Source organism: Nyctereutes procyonoides, unplaced genomic scaffold (genome assembly GCF_905146905.1).
Source record: "Nyctereutes procyonoides isolate TBG_1078 unplaced genomic scaffold, NYPRO_anot_genome, whole genome shotgun sequence".
In the NCBI taxonomy this organism is placed as follows: Eukaryota; Metazoa; Chordata; class Mammalia; order Carnivora; family Canidae; genus Nyctereutes; species Nyctereutes procyonoides.
The window spans coordinates 50,728,497-50,743,694 of NW_026575133.1; the positions used below are offsets into that span (position 1 = coordinate 50,728,497).

At 52.5% G+C, this 15,198-nt stretch overlaps 1 protein-coding gene across 5 annotated transcripts in view; it reads right to left on the reverse strand.

The window, feature by feature from the left end:
- The window catches only part of PEBP4 (phosphatidylethanolamine binding protein 4), a 259,785-nt gene that overhangs the window by 186,124 nt on the left and 58,463 nt on the right, over positions 1-15,198 (reverse strand). For 2 of the 5 annotated variants that reach the window (XM_055299807.1, XM_055299806.1), the window contains exons 2-3: positions 14,216-14,352; positions 8,855-8,981 (exon numbers count right to left, since the gene is read on the reverse strand). In XM_055299807.1, the coding sequence (XP_055155782.1) occupies positions 8,855-8,981; positions 14,216-14,346 (258 nt within the window). In that variant the 5' untranslated portion in view covers positions 14,347-14,352. Of the gene's footprint in view, positions 1-8,854; positions 8,982-14,215; positions 14,431-14,452; positions 14,506-14,527; positions 14,588-15,198 lie in introns of those variants that run through there. The other 3 variants (XM_055299805.1, XM_055299804.1, XM_055299808.1) reach the window with 3 other exon arrangements.

The following is a 15,198-nucleotide window of genomic DNA, read 5'->3' on the forward strand; positions in this document are numbered from 1 at the left end:
ACACTTGCTGAATGACCTTTTTTTTAAAACCAGGATGCAAACCCAGTGAACTCTCCTTTCAGATCCCACATGCCCCCTTCAAGGAGCGGCGGCCCACACAGTTTTTTTTTTTTTTTCAAAGAAACATTATTTGATCTGAGAAACATCTGGAACCCGTTTCCCCACACTTGACTGGAAGCTTTCAGCCGACATCAGCTGCCCAACCACCGAGCAAACACCCTGTTTTTGCCTGTGCTTGGAGGAGCACTACTGGGACTGGGGGAGGGTTGGGGCGGGGGACAGGCGGCTTGATTAAAAAGCTCCGGGAAGGTCAGGCTCAGGTCTGGCCAGAAGTTTTGCAAACCCTGGAGCAGTGAGCATAACGACAGGAAAGGTGGTGGGGGATCAAGAGGACTGGAAATAACGATCAAGGCCAAGAAGCTTCCTATTGAAGCCGCCCAGGAGCAAAACAGCCACACAAGCACTCCCGTGTTCCTTTTTTTTTCTTTTTCTTTCTTTCTTTCTTTCTTTTTTTTTTTTTTTTTTTTTTTTTGCAATGACAATCATTCACATGCTTACCTCCCCCAGGTGCTGCTGGTCCTGGGCCGGGCTGGGGTTCATTTTTGCTCGAGTCTCTGGCTCCCGCTGCAGTGTCCAGTGGAGGAGCAGACAGGAGGCCTCCACCAGGACCTACCCCAGCCAGCAGATGCACCAGTGGCACCCTGAGTCCAGCGCAGACACGAGGGAGCATCCCTACTGCAAACACCTTTGCATAAGTAATTGGCCCTAAGGCAATCGTGCCATAAAAGTTGAAAAGTAACCAACTGAAAGTTTGGTTTCACTGCTCCATCTTATCCCATATAGTCTAAACCCTCCTAGGGCATCTCTACAGTGACGCAGAGTTTTTCAAACCACCTTTGTTGTAGAACTTGGGAATGTCGACCAGCAGACACGGGACCAGGTGCCATAAACAAACAACGGTCTAGAAGGCTGTCACCGCACCATACAGAGCTCGGCTGCCTGTGTGCATCCTCATATTTGGCAAGTAATAACCTCTCTCAATGAAGGAAGAAATTTTAGTGGAAAAAAAAAAGAGGAAAAGAAAAGAGAAAAAGTGTGGTGCTAAAGAAGGAGACGAGTCAACAAGGGAAAAAAAATGTATGATACCATGAAGGGAAGGCTCTGAAAACAAGTACCTAGGTACGATCTGCAATATCAATTTGTGTAGAGATGCCACGAAGCTGCACTACATATTCTTAATATGCTCAAATATTTTGTATTTCACAATAAAGTCTTTTTAATTTTGTTATTAGTTTTTAATGGATGTCCCTCTTTTATTTTTCATGACTTTACTTCTGCAGCAAAGCTGCCTTGTAATTAATTGTGCAGTAAAAACGTTGGCGGCAAAAAATGCCTATGCATGAAACAACCTGGAACCTCATATGTTTTAAAGTAATGAGGAAAAAAAAATAAAGTAATGAGGATGGAATCAAGAGGCAAAATGATGTAGCTGAAAGACAGTGGACTGGAAGGGATCTAAGGCTGAATTTTTCTACTTTCCAGCTTTGGGAAGTGTGATGTTGGGAGGGCCCTTTATCTGCAATAACAGGGGCTAATCCCTACTCTGTCCAGCTCCCAACCTTGTTGGGAGGATCCTGTGACAAGTTTCTCTGCAACTGCAAATTCTGCAAGGGTTAGAAGTGGCGGTAAGCGTTGCCCTTCTTTCACTGGGCCCTGTCGTGGCCAGAGATAACACCTCAGCAGATGGCTGAGCGGCCTCAGGAATTTCAGCAGACTGTGGCCAGGGACAAAGGATGAAGTGACAAATGAGCAGGTTCTCCTTGCACATCCTCGCTGGGGCACTGGGCGCTCTCCTCACCTGTCTTCCCAGGCCTGGCTCCACCCGTCAGCCCCCCTCCCTGACTCTGAGCCTCAAACTCCCACGGGCCTCCCAGAGCCTCCAGAAGCCCAAACCCTTCTGTGCCTTGTACTCTCCAGACTACAGGCCTGTCTCTCACAACGACAACTGACGCAAGTTACTAAGCTTGTGTCACACAGCAGGCCCTGGGTTAGGGTTGCAGGTCATGAGTTCCCTCTACCACTTGGTGAATCGGTGAACCCCCCACCCCCACCCTGTCCTGGATTTGCCATCTGCTCCCAGGTCTCTGCTCTGGAACTCCTCTGTCCATCCTCAAGAGCAGTGCCGGGGAATTTGCCAAATCTGAGCACCTGCCTCTGGGTGCCTCTGGCTGTGCAGCTGCTTCCCCCAGAATCTGAGCCGGGCGGCCACCTTCTTCCATTCCTGCCCCTCTGGCCCTGCACCTTCCTGAGCTGTGTCTGGAATGCCCACAAAGTGTACTTTCTCACGTTCACACCCAAAGCCCTTCCAGTCTCCAGATGGCATCTCATCCCTGTGTGAGGGGCTCTGCTGCCTGTGCTCCAACTGGGAGACCCCTCACCCCTCCTGGGGCTGCCGCTGGCATGGTAAGCACACCGGCCTCCCCTCCTCTCATGTCTGCTCACCCCTGTGCCCAGGCCTGGGGCCTCTGAAGCGTCTTCTGTGGTTCCCACCCTTGACCTGTGAGGAACTCGGAAATCTGCTCTTTGTTGACCTCCACCATCCCGTGGTTCTTCTCAGATGCAAACCTCTCCAGTGGGCCCATTATCTCCGATTTCTGCTGTAGGCAGCCTTGTCCTTTCCACTGGCTCTTTCCTGCCAGCATTTAAATAGCTCTGGTGGCCCTGGTCTCCTTGCAAACTTCTGGTGTGTGGGGCCCACCCCGCCATGGCCTCTTCTAGCTCACTCCTCCGTCCTTGGGCTTGCCAATAGCTGGCTGGGTTAGGCCAGATACACTTTTTCCCTTACCTGTCTGATCTCTGCAGGCCGGCTGCAGGTGAACACTCTGTATGCTCCCCCCAGTGAGTCCCGCCACCTCGAAGCTTCCACTTTCCACACCCTGACACTGGGGACTCCAAATCTAGACCTCCAGCCTTGCCTTCTCTTCTCAGCGGGCTCATCGGGCACCTGCCTCTGGGTGCACACAGGGTTCTCAAAATTCAGTGTCTGCAGAGTCGCTGCCACTGGCCTCTGTCCCTGTAGATCTAGTTCTCTTGTGTCCCTTGCTGGAAGCCATAATCATGGCACAGTGCCCTATCACCCCTGTCAATCTGATAACTATAGACCACACGTCCCTTCATTCTCTGAAGAGTCTTATTTTGGAGGACAAGTCGTATGCTCAGCCTCACCCTTACTCACCTGCCAGACTGTTGCAGAGACCCCAAGGTCATACCAGCCCTCCCTCCACCACTACCCCCCTTCCTGCACAGTCGCCAAGCCCTATGGATTTGACTTCTTTATACCTCTCCAATCCATGCCACGGTCCACGCTCTCACCTACACTGAGTGCTGCAGCGGGGTGCTCTTTCTGCTTTCAACCTCATTTTTCTTCCATTCTTCCACCTGCACAGCCACAGTCACCCTCCCCAATTGCCAATCCGATCAGGTTCCCCAGCCCCTCCCCAGCCTGGCTTCAAGATCAAATCTGGGACAGCCTGCGTGGCTCAGCAGTTTAGCGCTGCCTTCAGCCCAGGGTGTGATCCTGGAGACCTGGGATTGAGTCCCACGTCGGGCTCCCTGCATGGAGCCTGCTTCTCCCTCTGCCTGTGTCTCTGCCTCTCCGCACTCTCTGTGTCTCTCATGAATAAATAAATAAATATTTTTTTTTTAAAAAGTCAAATCCGGCTCCACTACAGGGCAAGCGGCTTGTGTGGCCCGTTCCACTGTGGCCCTTTCCTCTGCTGAGCCTCATCCTTCACCAGCCAGCTGGGGGCCCCTCTTTGTGCCTTGCCTATTCGCTGTCCGCAGGTCACCCCTGTCACCTCCTCCTGGAGGCCTCCCCTGACTCCCATGCAGCTTGGCTCCCCTGCCTAGTCCTGGCAGTACCTGCAGCTCCTCTATCACAGCACTGACCACACACGACCCTGCATGTGCCAGCCACCCACCCATCTGTCTCCCCACCTAGACTGGGAGCTCCTTGGTGGCGCCTTTTGTTTTTGACTTCGAGGCACCAACATGGTGTCTGTGTGTTCAATAAGTATTTGTTAAGTGAATCACTTCCTACCCCTAACACTAAATTGTGCCCGGCTGCCACCCCAGGAGCAAATGCGCCTGGCTGCCCCCTGCATGTAGGCCCCTTCCTCCTCTGCCCCTTCCTTCCCCAAATGAGAGAATGTGCCCCATCCATCAGGGGCTGCTCTAACCAGCACTACTGTGGGCATCAGGAGCCCTGTGTCCTGCCTCTGCTATCATTTTGTGGCCACAGCAGCTCCTATTTTCCTGCTCTGTGTGTAAAGAGAAAAAGAGAAGGATGGGAGGCAGGCTAGTCAGCTCTGAGGTCTCTTTCAGCAGAGAGAGTCTGTGACTCTCCCACATGTGTCCAGCGTTGTGGCTCTACTTCGGGCCCATTAGGGCAAGGAGGTGGCCCCCAGGAGGCAGCAACACAGACACCGCAGGCCGGGGTAGCTGGGGATATGCCTGCCCCACCCAGTGGGAGGACACTCAGAGTCCCCTGTTTTCTGGGAAGGAGAAAGGCGCTGAGCCTGCCTGGAAACCTGAGGGACAGCAGGACTCCTTGTTCCTTCTCTCTAATGTAATGCACATTCCCCACTTAAAGGCAATTTCTTCACTTCAAAAGGATTCCAGCTGGTTAAATTCAAGGTGAAGAATGAGTCTCAGTCAAGAAGCTTCTCAGGGGCCTTTCAGTTTGCATCGTCTTGAAAAGGGATGCATTTTAAGACATTTGCCTCTTAATGTTTGTCAAAGCACCAGGGGAGGAAGCTTCTTCTTATTTCGACACCTCTCTCAGCTCTCGGGGCTGTTGGCACAAGGACCATCCACATTTCCCTGCACCACTTTGTCTTTTGGGAAACCCACTGGACTTGTGTCCTGGCTTCCCCCTTCCCAGCCCTGAGCCCCCACCCACCCTGGACGGAGGAGAGACCAGCTCTGGCCCCAGGGTCCACCAGACTCGCCAAGGCACCCAGCAGTTTAAAAGGCAGGCAGGCCATGGACTCACACATCACATGGTTCACACTCCAGGAGGTGTCCTTCCACCTGCCATTAGTTCATTCTCTCACTCACTCACCTAGTCGGCTGACGTGCAGTCTGCCGCGCTGGTAGGGTCTGTGGGTGGTCTTACTTTCCTACACCTTATAAACTGGCCAAGGCTATGCAGGATAGAAATAAGCAACCATAATACAAGACAGAAGGAAGTAAATGCCAGGTCTGGTGGGTAGGGGACATTTAAAAACCTCAGAGAAAGAAGAGACCAGCTAGGGAATGAGGAGAGGACCAAGAAGGAGACAGTCAGGGAAGGCTTCTTAGAAGAAGAAGCATTTTGGTGCTGGCAGGGTATCCTCAAGAATGGGAAGTGGCCTGAGCAAAGGTGTGCAGGCAGGAAGAGCTCTGGTAGGCACAGAGGCACTGTCCCAGGCCAAAGCACACCTCCTTCCAGGGCCTCACCCCTTGCTTAGTGGCCGTGGTGGTTGGGGGGGGGGGCTCCCAAGGCATGGCATGCCTGCTGGCAGCTGCTGCTTTGGTGGTGTTGCTTTAATCACCTTTGAAACAAAGCACTATGGGCACCTGGGTGGCTCAGTGGTGGAGCATCTGCCTTTGGCTCAGGTTGTGATCCTGGGGTCCTGGGATGGAGTCCCACACTGGGCTCCCTGCAGGGAGCCTACTTTTCCCTCTGCCTGTCTCTCTCTCTCTCTCTGTGTCTCTCACGAATAAATAAATAAAATCTTTTTTTAAAAAAAGGAACAAGGCACTGTCCGTATATAGCCAGTCACTACCTACTTGCCCTTTCTCATTAGTCCCTGGGCTCAAAGGAAATGCTTTCGATCCTCTTCTCTGTCACTAAGGACTCAGGCTCCCCTGCCCACACTTCTGAGATTCCCAGATAACATTCACTTGCTCCCCAACTTTTTCAGTCACTCTCTAGAGGTGTTTGCTCCCTCTACCCCTTCAGAGAGGCTTTGCCCATCATTTCCTTTCTCGTTGTCCCTGGCCTGTCTTCCCTTTCACCAACTGCCCCCTCCCCACCCTTAGCAACCACTGCTGTCTATCCCAGGAAACCCATTCAGCAAGCCAGTCCCCAAAGGTACCAGCACTCTGATGTCTCCCCTGGGAGCTATTGCCAGTAGTCCGGTTGGCGGTCAAGCATTTGGAGTTGGGCAAACCTGGGTTTAAACCCTGGCTCTGCCACTTTCCAGCTCTGCACTTGCTCTGATGAATTTCTTCCATAGTATCTTCTCTTGTTTTTCTGACTCAGTATTCTCCTTTGGAGAAACCATTCTCTTCTGCTCTCAGCCTCTGAGACTTAATGGGGCTACCCAGGGTCATTGGCTCAGGGATAGGCATATGATCTAAGCAGGACAAATCCTGGGATTTTTAATGGTTGATAGCATCAATCTATTCCTACTGTGATTGATAAACTAGGAACACAAATCTGAAGCTGATGGGATTGTCTTTGCCACCACAAGGAAAGAGTCTATTTACACATAGAACCAGCATAAGAAAAAGTAGAGAAAAGGGAAAAATCGATTTCTGGTGACACTGTTTGAGCACCTGGATCCAGCCATGCCTGATGCTATCCCTGGAGTTTTCAGTTTGTGAACCAACAATTTCTCCCCTCTTTGGCAAAAGCCAGTTAGAGTTGGCTTTTGTCACTTGCCGCTAACAGTCTCAACTGAAGAAATACTTCACTTGCAGACTTTGATGAAAAGTTAAGTGAAATGATACATGAATAGTATCCAGCAATCCAGCATAAAGTGGGTACCACTCAATTAACGGTGTTTTTTTTTTTTTTTCAGAAACTCTAACTGAATCTGCCTTGTCAAACACCAGTTACATTTCTGAGAAGAAACTCGAGTTCTGTGGCAGTAGAATATTACTTTTTCTTCCTTTGTTTCCATGACTTTGACCAATCTTTTCCTTGCGAAATCTCTCCTCGGCTTTCTTGACCACAGCTCTGTGTCCTTCATAATTCTCCAGGTTTTCTCCCCCAACCCCGCCTCTGGACTGAGACAGGGTGGGAGATTTCATGACCTGGAAGGGGTGAGGTCTTCTCTGCATTCTATGCCTACACCCAGAGGGACAATCAGTGAAGACCAAGCTGAATCCAATGCAGACTTCTGAGCTTGCATCGCACCAAGCACACCAGGCAGTCAGCAAAGTCTGCACTGCCATCTAGTGGACATCTGCTCTAAGATCACGCAGCGTGGAGCCCTTGGAGAATCCCCCCCACCCCCCACCCACGGGGGACAGTCACTGGGCTGCCAGAAAGTATTCCATTCGACCATGTTACTCTTTCAGTGGCAAAGCCAAGGACAAGTGAATCAACGGCCAAGTCAAGCATCTTCTCCCAGGAGCAGCATTATACTCTTCCCTACAGGACTGGGTTCTGCTCGGCTTCTGCAGCTCTCCCCCCTCCTGATCCAACTTAGAATCTTAGTGGCCTATGTTTTCTCGGCTTCTCCCACACGTCCACCCGTGTGACCCAGGCCGAAGGCCTCCAGGGAGGAGAGCTGACAGGTGCACGTGTGCTCGTGCGTGTGCATGCATCTTCACTTGCGTGAGGCCTGGAGGGGTTGAGGGAGAGGAGACTGGGAAGGCCTCCTCATTACCTGCGTGCTTAGCCTCCCGGAGGAAAGGATGTTTGCAAACACAATAGCGAGTCAAAGCTTCATGTTTTCAAGCTCATAAGTTGTGGGACACACCACAGTCTATTGGTTCCCTGCTAGTGAAAACAGTTCAAGAAAGCGAGAAAAATCTACCCTCTACATCTGAGTAACCTGTGCTCCCCCCACCCCAGAACTTGCTATTTGTTGTGTTTGTCATGACCGCTGTCAGACCTGATGAACAGCAGCATTGATTGTCCCCAGGCTGGCTCGGCAGAGGGGAAGAGCCAGCAGTGGCCTCTCCCTCCCGCAGTGCACAGAGGGGACCAGAGGGCTGTGCACGTGATGTGCATGTGGTCGCATCCCTGTGGCCCTTCTGTCTCCACCCATTTGTGACCTGATTCCTGGACACATCACAGGCCTCGTGTGTAGGTTGGCATTGGTACCTCCTACTAAAACACAGCAGATGAAGCAAGAGTCACCCTCCAGTACTGACACTTTGGGGACTTGGTGTGACCCAGGAATCAAGGAAGAAACAAACAGTGGCTTTAACACCAGAGCAGTGCCACCAGGACATGGCCTGGCCACTGGAAGCCCCAGCCACAGTCCCACTTCCCTGGGCTTACTACACCCCCAAACTAAGGGAAGCATCCGGAACAAGACAGTACTCATCATTTCCTAGTAAAAAGAATAGTTATTTCCAATTCCTAAAAATGTTAGGTGTGTTTCATGTCGCAAAGACGGAGTCAAGATGCACAGTTCTGCTTGCTTAGCCTCCGCGAGGAGCACTGCCCATTACCAACTAGCTCCTCCCCATTTAAAGATCATTCTGAAAGCCCCACCACCTCGCACCTTGGGAAAGGACTCTTTCTCTCTTCCTTGTCTCTGCCAACTTCAAAGCACACACCAGCCGGTCTGTACACATGCTCCAGGAACCGGGAAAGGCCTCGACGGAGCAGTCCCAGAGTTCCATTCACACTCCCAGTCTGCAGCCCTCCTCCCCACCCCAACCTCCTCCAAGGCCATGGGAATGCTCTAAGGAAGGCATGTGCTTATGACATCAGCCATCTGAGAACATGAGACCCAACCCAGACGGCCCTGCACAAGGCTTCAAGTCACCCAGAAGAGCGGGCTCAGATGGAAACCAAGACCCATGGTCCTCCTCCTCCTCCTCCTCCTCCTCCTTCCTCCTCACTCACCTCCAAAGCCCCAGGGAACTTGACTATGGGCTCAGCCCAGTGGGTGATCTTCTGTCGGTAGTTGTTGCAGTCAGGAACAAACATGCAGCCAATGTTCCCCAGCTCTGGGTAGAAAACTTCAAGGCCCCTACCGAGAGAGGGAGATGGTCAGCGCATGTAGTTCTGGGGGAGCCTGCAGGGTTCACAGGCTTCAGGACAGCACCATTGGGAATGGAGGGTCAAGGAGGATCGAATCCCAGGCCTGCTACTAACTAGCATGACCGGTGTGGTTTAGGATCTACTTGACCTCTTGGTGGCTCAGTTTGTTCACCTGTAAAATGTGGACACTGACAGTACCTACTTAGAGCGTTGACATGAGGAGTAAAGTAGGTGACCAATGTTTACAACGGAGCCAGCGTGTCATCAGTGGTCAGACGCGTTACCTATCATCTGTATTTACTTCCCAAAAAGGATGCACATCCTTAGGCAAACTGGGTCATTGTCTTTAAAGTAAGATTGGGTTTATAAGAGCAATATTTCAGCATTGCTTTCCAGGAATGTTCTCTTTACGTGACGAAAGGTTCAGCAAGTGAGCACAGCCTTCTTCACGGGTACAGGCATCTGTCAACCCTTAACAACCCAGTTCCTCTTCATGTCTGCTGTCCTCACCAGTACTTCCATAATCCACATCTCTGGGTCAAGTATCACCCAGTAACCTAGGTTCTCCACCTACCATTCCCTGTGCTTTTTTTTTTTTTTAAAGTTTTATTTATTTATTCATGAGAGATACAAACACAGAGAGAGGCAGAGACATGGGCAGAGGGAGAAGCAAGGTCCATGCAGGGAGCCCGATGTGGGACTCGATCCCAGGTCTCCAGGATCAGGCCCTGGGCTGAAGGCTGCGTTAAACAGCTGAGCCACCCGGGCTACCCTCCCTGTGCTTTTGAAATGCAAATGTCTCCTGGGGGTAAACCATCTGAACACTAAAACAGTAGTATGAATCCATTTGTCTGCTTTTTCCCTGTGAAGGCCTGAACAGCACGGATGCTCTGAGAATCCGTTCCACTGGGAGGGCTCTTGCCATAACTCCACCAAGGTTAGCCTGAAGGGCTCACCTATAACCAAAACTCAGGGATAGAAGCCAGGCTGTCAAATAGATACTTTAAAAAAAAAATCTTTGTGCCAACTTTTTTTTTTTTGACTTGCCCTTCCTCTCTGTCCCCCTGTCATTTCTTATCACCAAGACCCAGGGTCTCTATAGGGTGCATTCGGTTAAGCTGATTCCCCGGCAGAGGGCAGAGAAGGGGGGCGGGGTTTCAGCTTTGCTGAAAAGCTGAGGCAGCTCCACAGCCTGCCAGCAGTCACCCAGAGCTGGCCATGATTCTCTTGCTGGGGGTAATGCCTGGAGGAGACCCAGCAAGGATATAATGAGGGAATCCATCTGGAAGGGGAGCTCCTGAGTTCTGGATCTGGGGGAAAGGCAAGGACAGCCTCCTGGTGGGGAACCCCACATTCCCCGCCCATCCCCATCCTTCCTGAGGTCCCATCTTCGGCCTTGGCTGCTGGAGGCTGCAACACCCAGGAGACACAGGATGTTTCCGTGGGCCAGCACCCCTGAAGAGCCTCTGGCCAGTTAGCTGAACTTCTGGTTTGCTCAGCTCATTTGTTTCTTTTACCTCTTGGCAAGGTTAAAGTAATACCTTCTGGATCGTTTTGATCACTTTTGAACAAGTCATAGGGACGGGTTTTCGTTTTTCTTCACAGCAGCGTTGCAATTGGTTTTTGTTTGTTTTTTTGTTTTTTTTTGAGAGACAGAGAGAGCACCCAAGTGGTGGGAGAGGTAGAGAGAGAGGGAGACAGAGAATCCTAAGCTGGCTCCTCCCTCAGCGTGGAGCCCAGCATGGGGCTCCATCTCACAGCCCTGAGATAATGACCTGAGCTGAAACCAAGAACCTGACACTTAACTGCCTGAGCCACCCATGCGCCCCAACAGCAACATTTTAAAGACTGTTCTGTTTGTTTCTGCCACGACTCCCTGCCACTGTAGCTAGCAAGGTCCGAGGCCAATAGAGGGCCCCTTCCCTGGCAGAGAGATGGAGGGTCAGCAGCACATAGGCCAGCACCAGGAAAGGGCAAGGGGCAGGGAGGAGGGGAATGGAGACCCAGAGGGGCCTCCCCCGAGAAACAAATGGGTCTCCTCTTTGTATCCTGGTGGAATTGCTGCAAATCTTAAAACAGTTAAGCAAAATCAGCAAGTTGATGTTGGGTGAGTGGGCCTCGAGCCACAGAGTGGGCCCTGGGAGGGTGGGTGCTGGGAGGCCAGGGATAAGGTCCGTGCCCCCCCGCCCTGGTCACACCTTGGGGTGCTGCCAGCCCAGCGTCTGGAAACCACAAGCTGCCCCACACAGCAGGCAGCACCAAGGGGGGCCCATGCAGGCCTCTGTCCTGTTCGGCGGTTTTGCCAAAGCCTTGCATCAGGACACAGAAGGCAAATTTATTTGATTTGTGAGCGGCTCAAAGCTGATTAATAGCAATGATCAAATTGGTCATTGATTAAAACTAACAGATGACCAAATCAGCCTAGAAAAGGATCTGGACAAGCCTGAGATAAATAAATCGAAAGTTGAATTTAGTAAGAACACACTTTAGAACTGTGCCCTCTTCTTGCAGTGCCCTTCCTGCTCATGGGGTGCCTCCCCTGGGGCACGTTCTGTCTCCATCCTCAGGGTTGGGGTATTTCCCGGTCAACCTCGCAAGACCTGAGGGCACAGAGCGGAGGGGCAGGCCGCTCTGCACGGAGTAGGGAGCCCGATGTGGGGCTCAATCCCCTGACCCTGAGATCATGGCCTGAACTGAAATTGAGAGTCATACACTTAACTGACTGAGCCATCCAGGCACCACCGAAACCTAGGTTCTGATCTCTGTTTTTGTCAATCTACTCAGGCTTATCTCAGGGGTAGGTAAGGTATTACTCTGGAAGAGCTTTTCTCTTAACTGTGTTTTCCTACTGCTTGTCCCTAGACATAGAATTCCTCTTTTCTAGATTAATAATGCCAGGTATTAAAGCCCGACTTTAAAAATTCCCTTTCAGGGGGATCCTTGGGTGGCTCAGTGGTTTAGCACCTGCCTTCGGCACATGGTATGATCCTGGAGTTCTGGGATCGAGTCCTGCATTGGAGTCCCTGCATGGAGCCTGCTTCTCCCTCTGCCTGTGTCTCTGCTTGTCTCTCTCTCTGTCTCTCTGTCTCTCGTGAATAAATAAAATCTTTTTTAAAAATTAAAATTAAAAAATAAATAAATAAAAATTCCCTTTTAGACTCTACACATCCATGAGACGAGTGGCTTGTCTGGGGGCACTCTTGGTGAAGTGAAAAGCCTGAGCTAAACAGCATTTTTGGGGAGGGGGGCCCTAGCATAAGAGGTACTGATCCCTCCTCGGGGCTCTGGTGTGTCCATAATGTGTTCTCAGTTGGTGATGATCTTTTAGCAATGGCAATCTTCAACAGTAATAAAGATAAATCTCCCCTTTTATGCGGTGATGGTTTACAATCAGACATTTCCTACCAAATAACCTTAGTGTGGCGAGTTCATGTTTCTCATACTGGGGGTCTGCTGGTGTATTCTAAGAAGTCCTGAGAATGGCTCGGCCAAAGACCAAATTGCAGCTGCCCCTCCCCGCAAGTTCATAGGCCGACTCCCAGCCCCCAGAGTGATGGCATTATGAAGTGGGGCCTCCAGGAGGTGCCTTCCACTATGCCAGAGCTAGCAAGAAGACGGCCATCTATGAATCAGGAAGTAGGTTCTTACCAGACATGGAAGTGGTGGACACCTCCTGAAGGATGAGCTGTAAATTTCTGCTGTTTATGAGGTGCCCTGCGCTGGCATTTTGTTAGAGAAGCCCAAGTGGACTAAGACAGCCCCCTCTTTGCTGGAGTTTGAGAGGCTTCTAGCCCCTGGAGGAAGGTCAGCAGTCAGAGGTGGGTGGGGAAAGAGTGTTGGGTGTAGAGTCAGATAAGGGGGTGCTGAACCCTGGCTTTGCCACTCGTAAGGTGTGTAAGCACAGTGGACAGGTTGTTTAACCTCTGGGGACTCCTCATAGGCAATATGAGGATGATAGTACACACCTCAGAGCTCTCTCCCAGAGCTCCCAGGGGGGCCATAGTACACAGGCCACCAGGCCACCAGCGTGCAGAGGTCGGCAGGGCAGAGCCTAGGACAGCTGGGGCCCAGGCTGGTCCCACCGCCAGTGACCGTACACATATGTCACTAAGTGTCCCTCAGTGAACGGTGGGAAGCACAGAGAGCCTCTGTAATGGGGCCTTATCATGGCCTGGCCCAGCTGGCCTCCCCACCTCCTGGGGACTTGATCTTTTGCCGACCAGAGTAAAATGGTAGCCCACCCTCCAGAAGGTTCCACTCAGCCCAGCGCCTAGAGGATTGGAGCCTACATGTGAGCAGCAGCCACGTTCCCTCCTTCTCCCACACAAAACTTCACCCCGAATTATTTCACCGGAGTTTCAAAAATACTAATAGGAACAAAATGTGTATTATCTTTTTTGGCGGGAAAGGGCTTCAACTACCTAACTTTTCAAGGGAAAACATGTATTTATCTTTCTAAAAGAACATTGGTAAGAATTCATATGTACACGGGGAGACAGAGTGAGAGAGATCTTCCCTCCTCTCTCACTTCTGATGGCTTCAGCAGGATGCCAGCCTCCGTGGCCACCAAACAGGCAGAGGGGGTTGGCAGCCATGTGGCCCCGGCGGCCCTCGGGAGGAGCCATGAGTCCAGGACAGTCAGGCCTGGCTTTTCTAACTGACAGTTGCTGAGGAGAGAGCTGAACTCTGAGGCAGGCAGGGAGAAGCTCATGTCCTCGGAAGGGAAACAAGCCCGCCCCTGATGCCCAGCCTCTTCTCTAGACAACACCCAGTGGCCACACTCCCTAAAAGGCCCACCTGCCCCACACTCCTGGGGCCTCGTTGCCGGAAAGCAAACAACCACCTCACACACAGGGGGTGTCCAGTCCTACATCCCCTGTCAACTGCTGCTGTTCTTTAAAATGCCACTTTGCTGAGGGTAGGGAGCAGTCGGGGCTGTGGGGAGGGATGGTCCCTCAGAGGCCTGGCAGAGAGGGTGAGGCCAGCGCCTCAGGTCCGCAGGCCCTGGGGTACAAGTGGGAGCTGACCACGTCCATATACCGTCTGGGCCTGGGAAAGCACCATCTGGAAGGCAGGAGCCCATCTCAGGGTCTTTCCTTAGCGCCCTAGACCACCTTTCCATCTAGGGGGTCTCCAAAGCTCGCTCCCTTTCCGCCTGTCCACAGAGGCTCCCTGGCTCTGCAGACTCCCCAACCTGAGACCTCAACCCCTTTTGGACCTTACTTGCAGAGGACAGCATCGGTGTCAGACAGGGCCTCATACAAACACATGTCGCCTTCGTCCTCATCTCTGGTGACCACCATCGTGAGACCCAGAAACAGGGCTGCCGTGGCCAGCTTCATTGTCCAGTCCATGGACACCTGCAACAGAAGGACGGTTAGAGCTGCTGGGCCCTCTGCAGGGGGCGCCCTCCTCGCCCTGCACGTGCCCACCCCAGGCCCCACCAGGAGGAACCGAGACCTCTCGTAAGCAGAGGGAGGAGGGCGGGCAGCTGCCTGGGCCCCAGCAGCCAATCTGCCACCCGGACACAGATACCTTGGGAGGATCTGGGCCTGCTCCAAGCCGGACTCAGTTTGCAGTCCTGGCCGAGGCCCCTCCTCCGTCGGAGCAGGGCTTTGCCGGCCGCTAATCCCCGCTGAGAAGCAGGAGGACTTATATAAGCCTCCCGCCCCGGCTCCTCATCCTGTCCCTGCCACTTGCCCCATGTGTGGCCAGCTGGCCATGGGCCAACCTGCTCTTTGGCTTCAAGGCAAGCCCCGGGAAGCTGGTGACCCCAGGCTTTGGGCTGGGTGGGGGTGGAGGGCGGGTTCTGGGGTGCTTGCAAGAGCAAGACCTTGGTCGTCCTCCTAGGAGCAGAGGTTTGGCTGGGCTGTGCCCCTCAGACAGCTCTGCATCTCCTGCCCACAATTCCTGAGCCACCTGCCTTGACAGCCTTGGGGCTGACGGATGGTAGGTAGGTGGTTGGACGCAGTGACCCTGTGGAGGAGAGGCTGCTGCACTTAGGGCACCCCAGCCCCGAGGCCAGCTCCAAAGGGCCAGCTGAGGACAGAAGGGCTCCTCTGACTGCACCTTGCCGCAGTGCTGAACTCAGCACTCTCCCAAAATAATAGTCTCTGGAGAAGACACCAGCAGGGCTGCTGGGGAACGGGGCAGCTTGTGCGGTGCTGGGTGCCGGGTGCAGGTGCTGGCTGGGAGGCAGGGGGGTA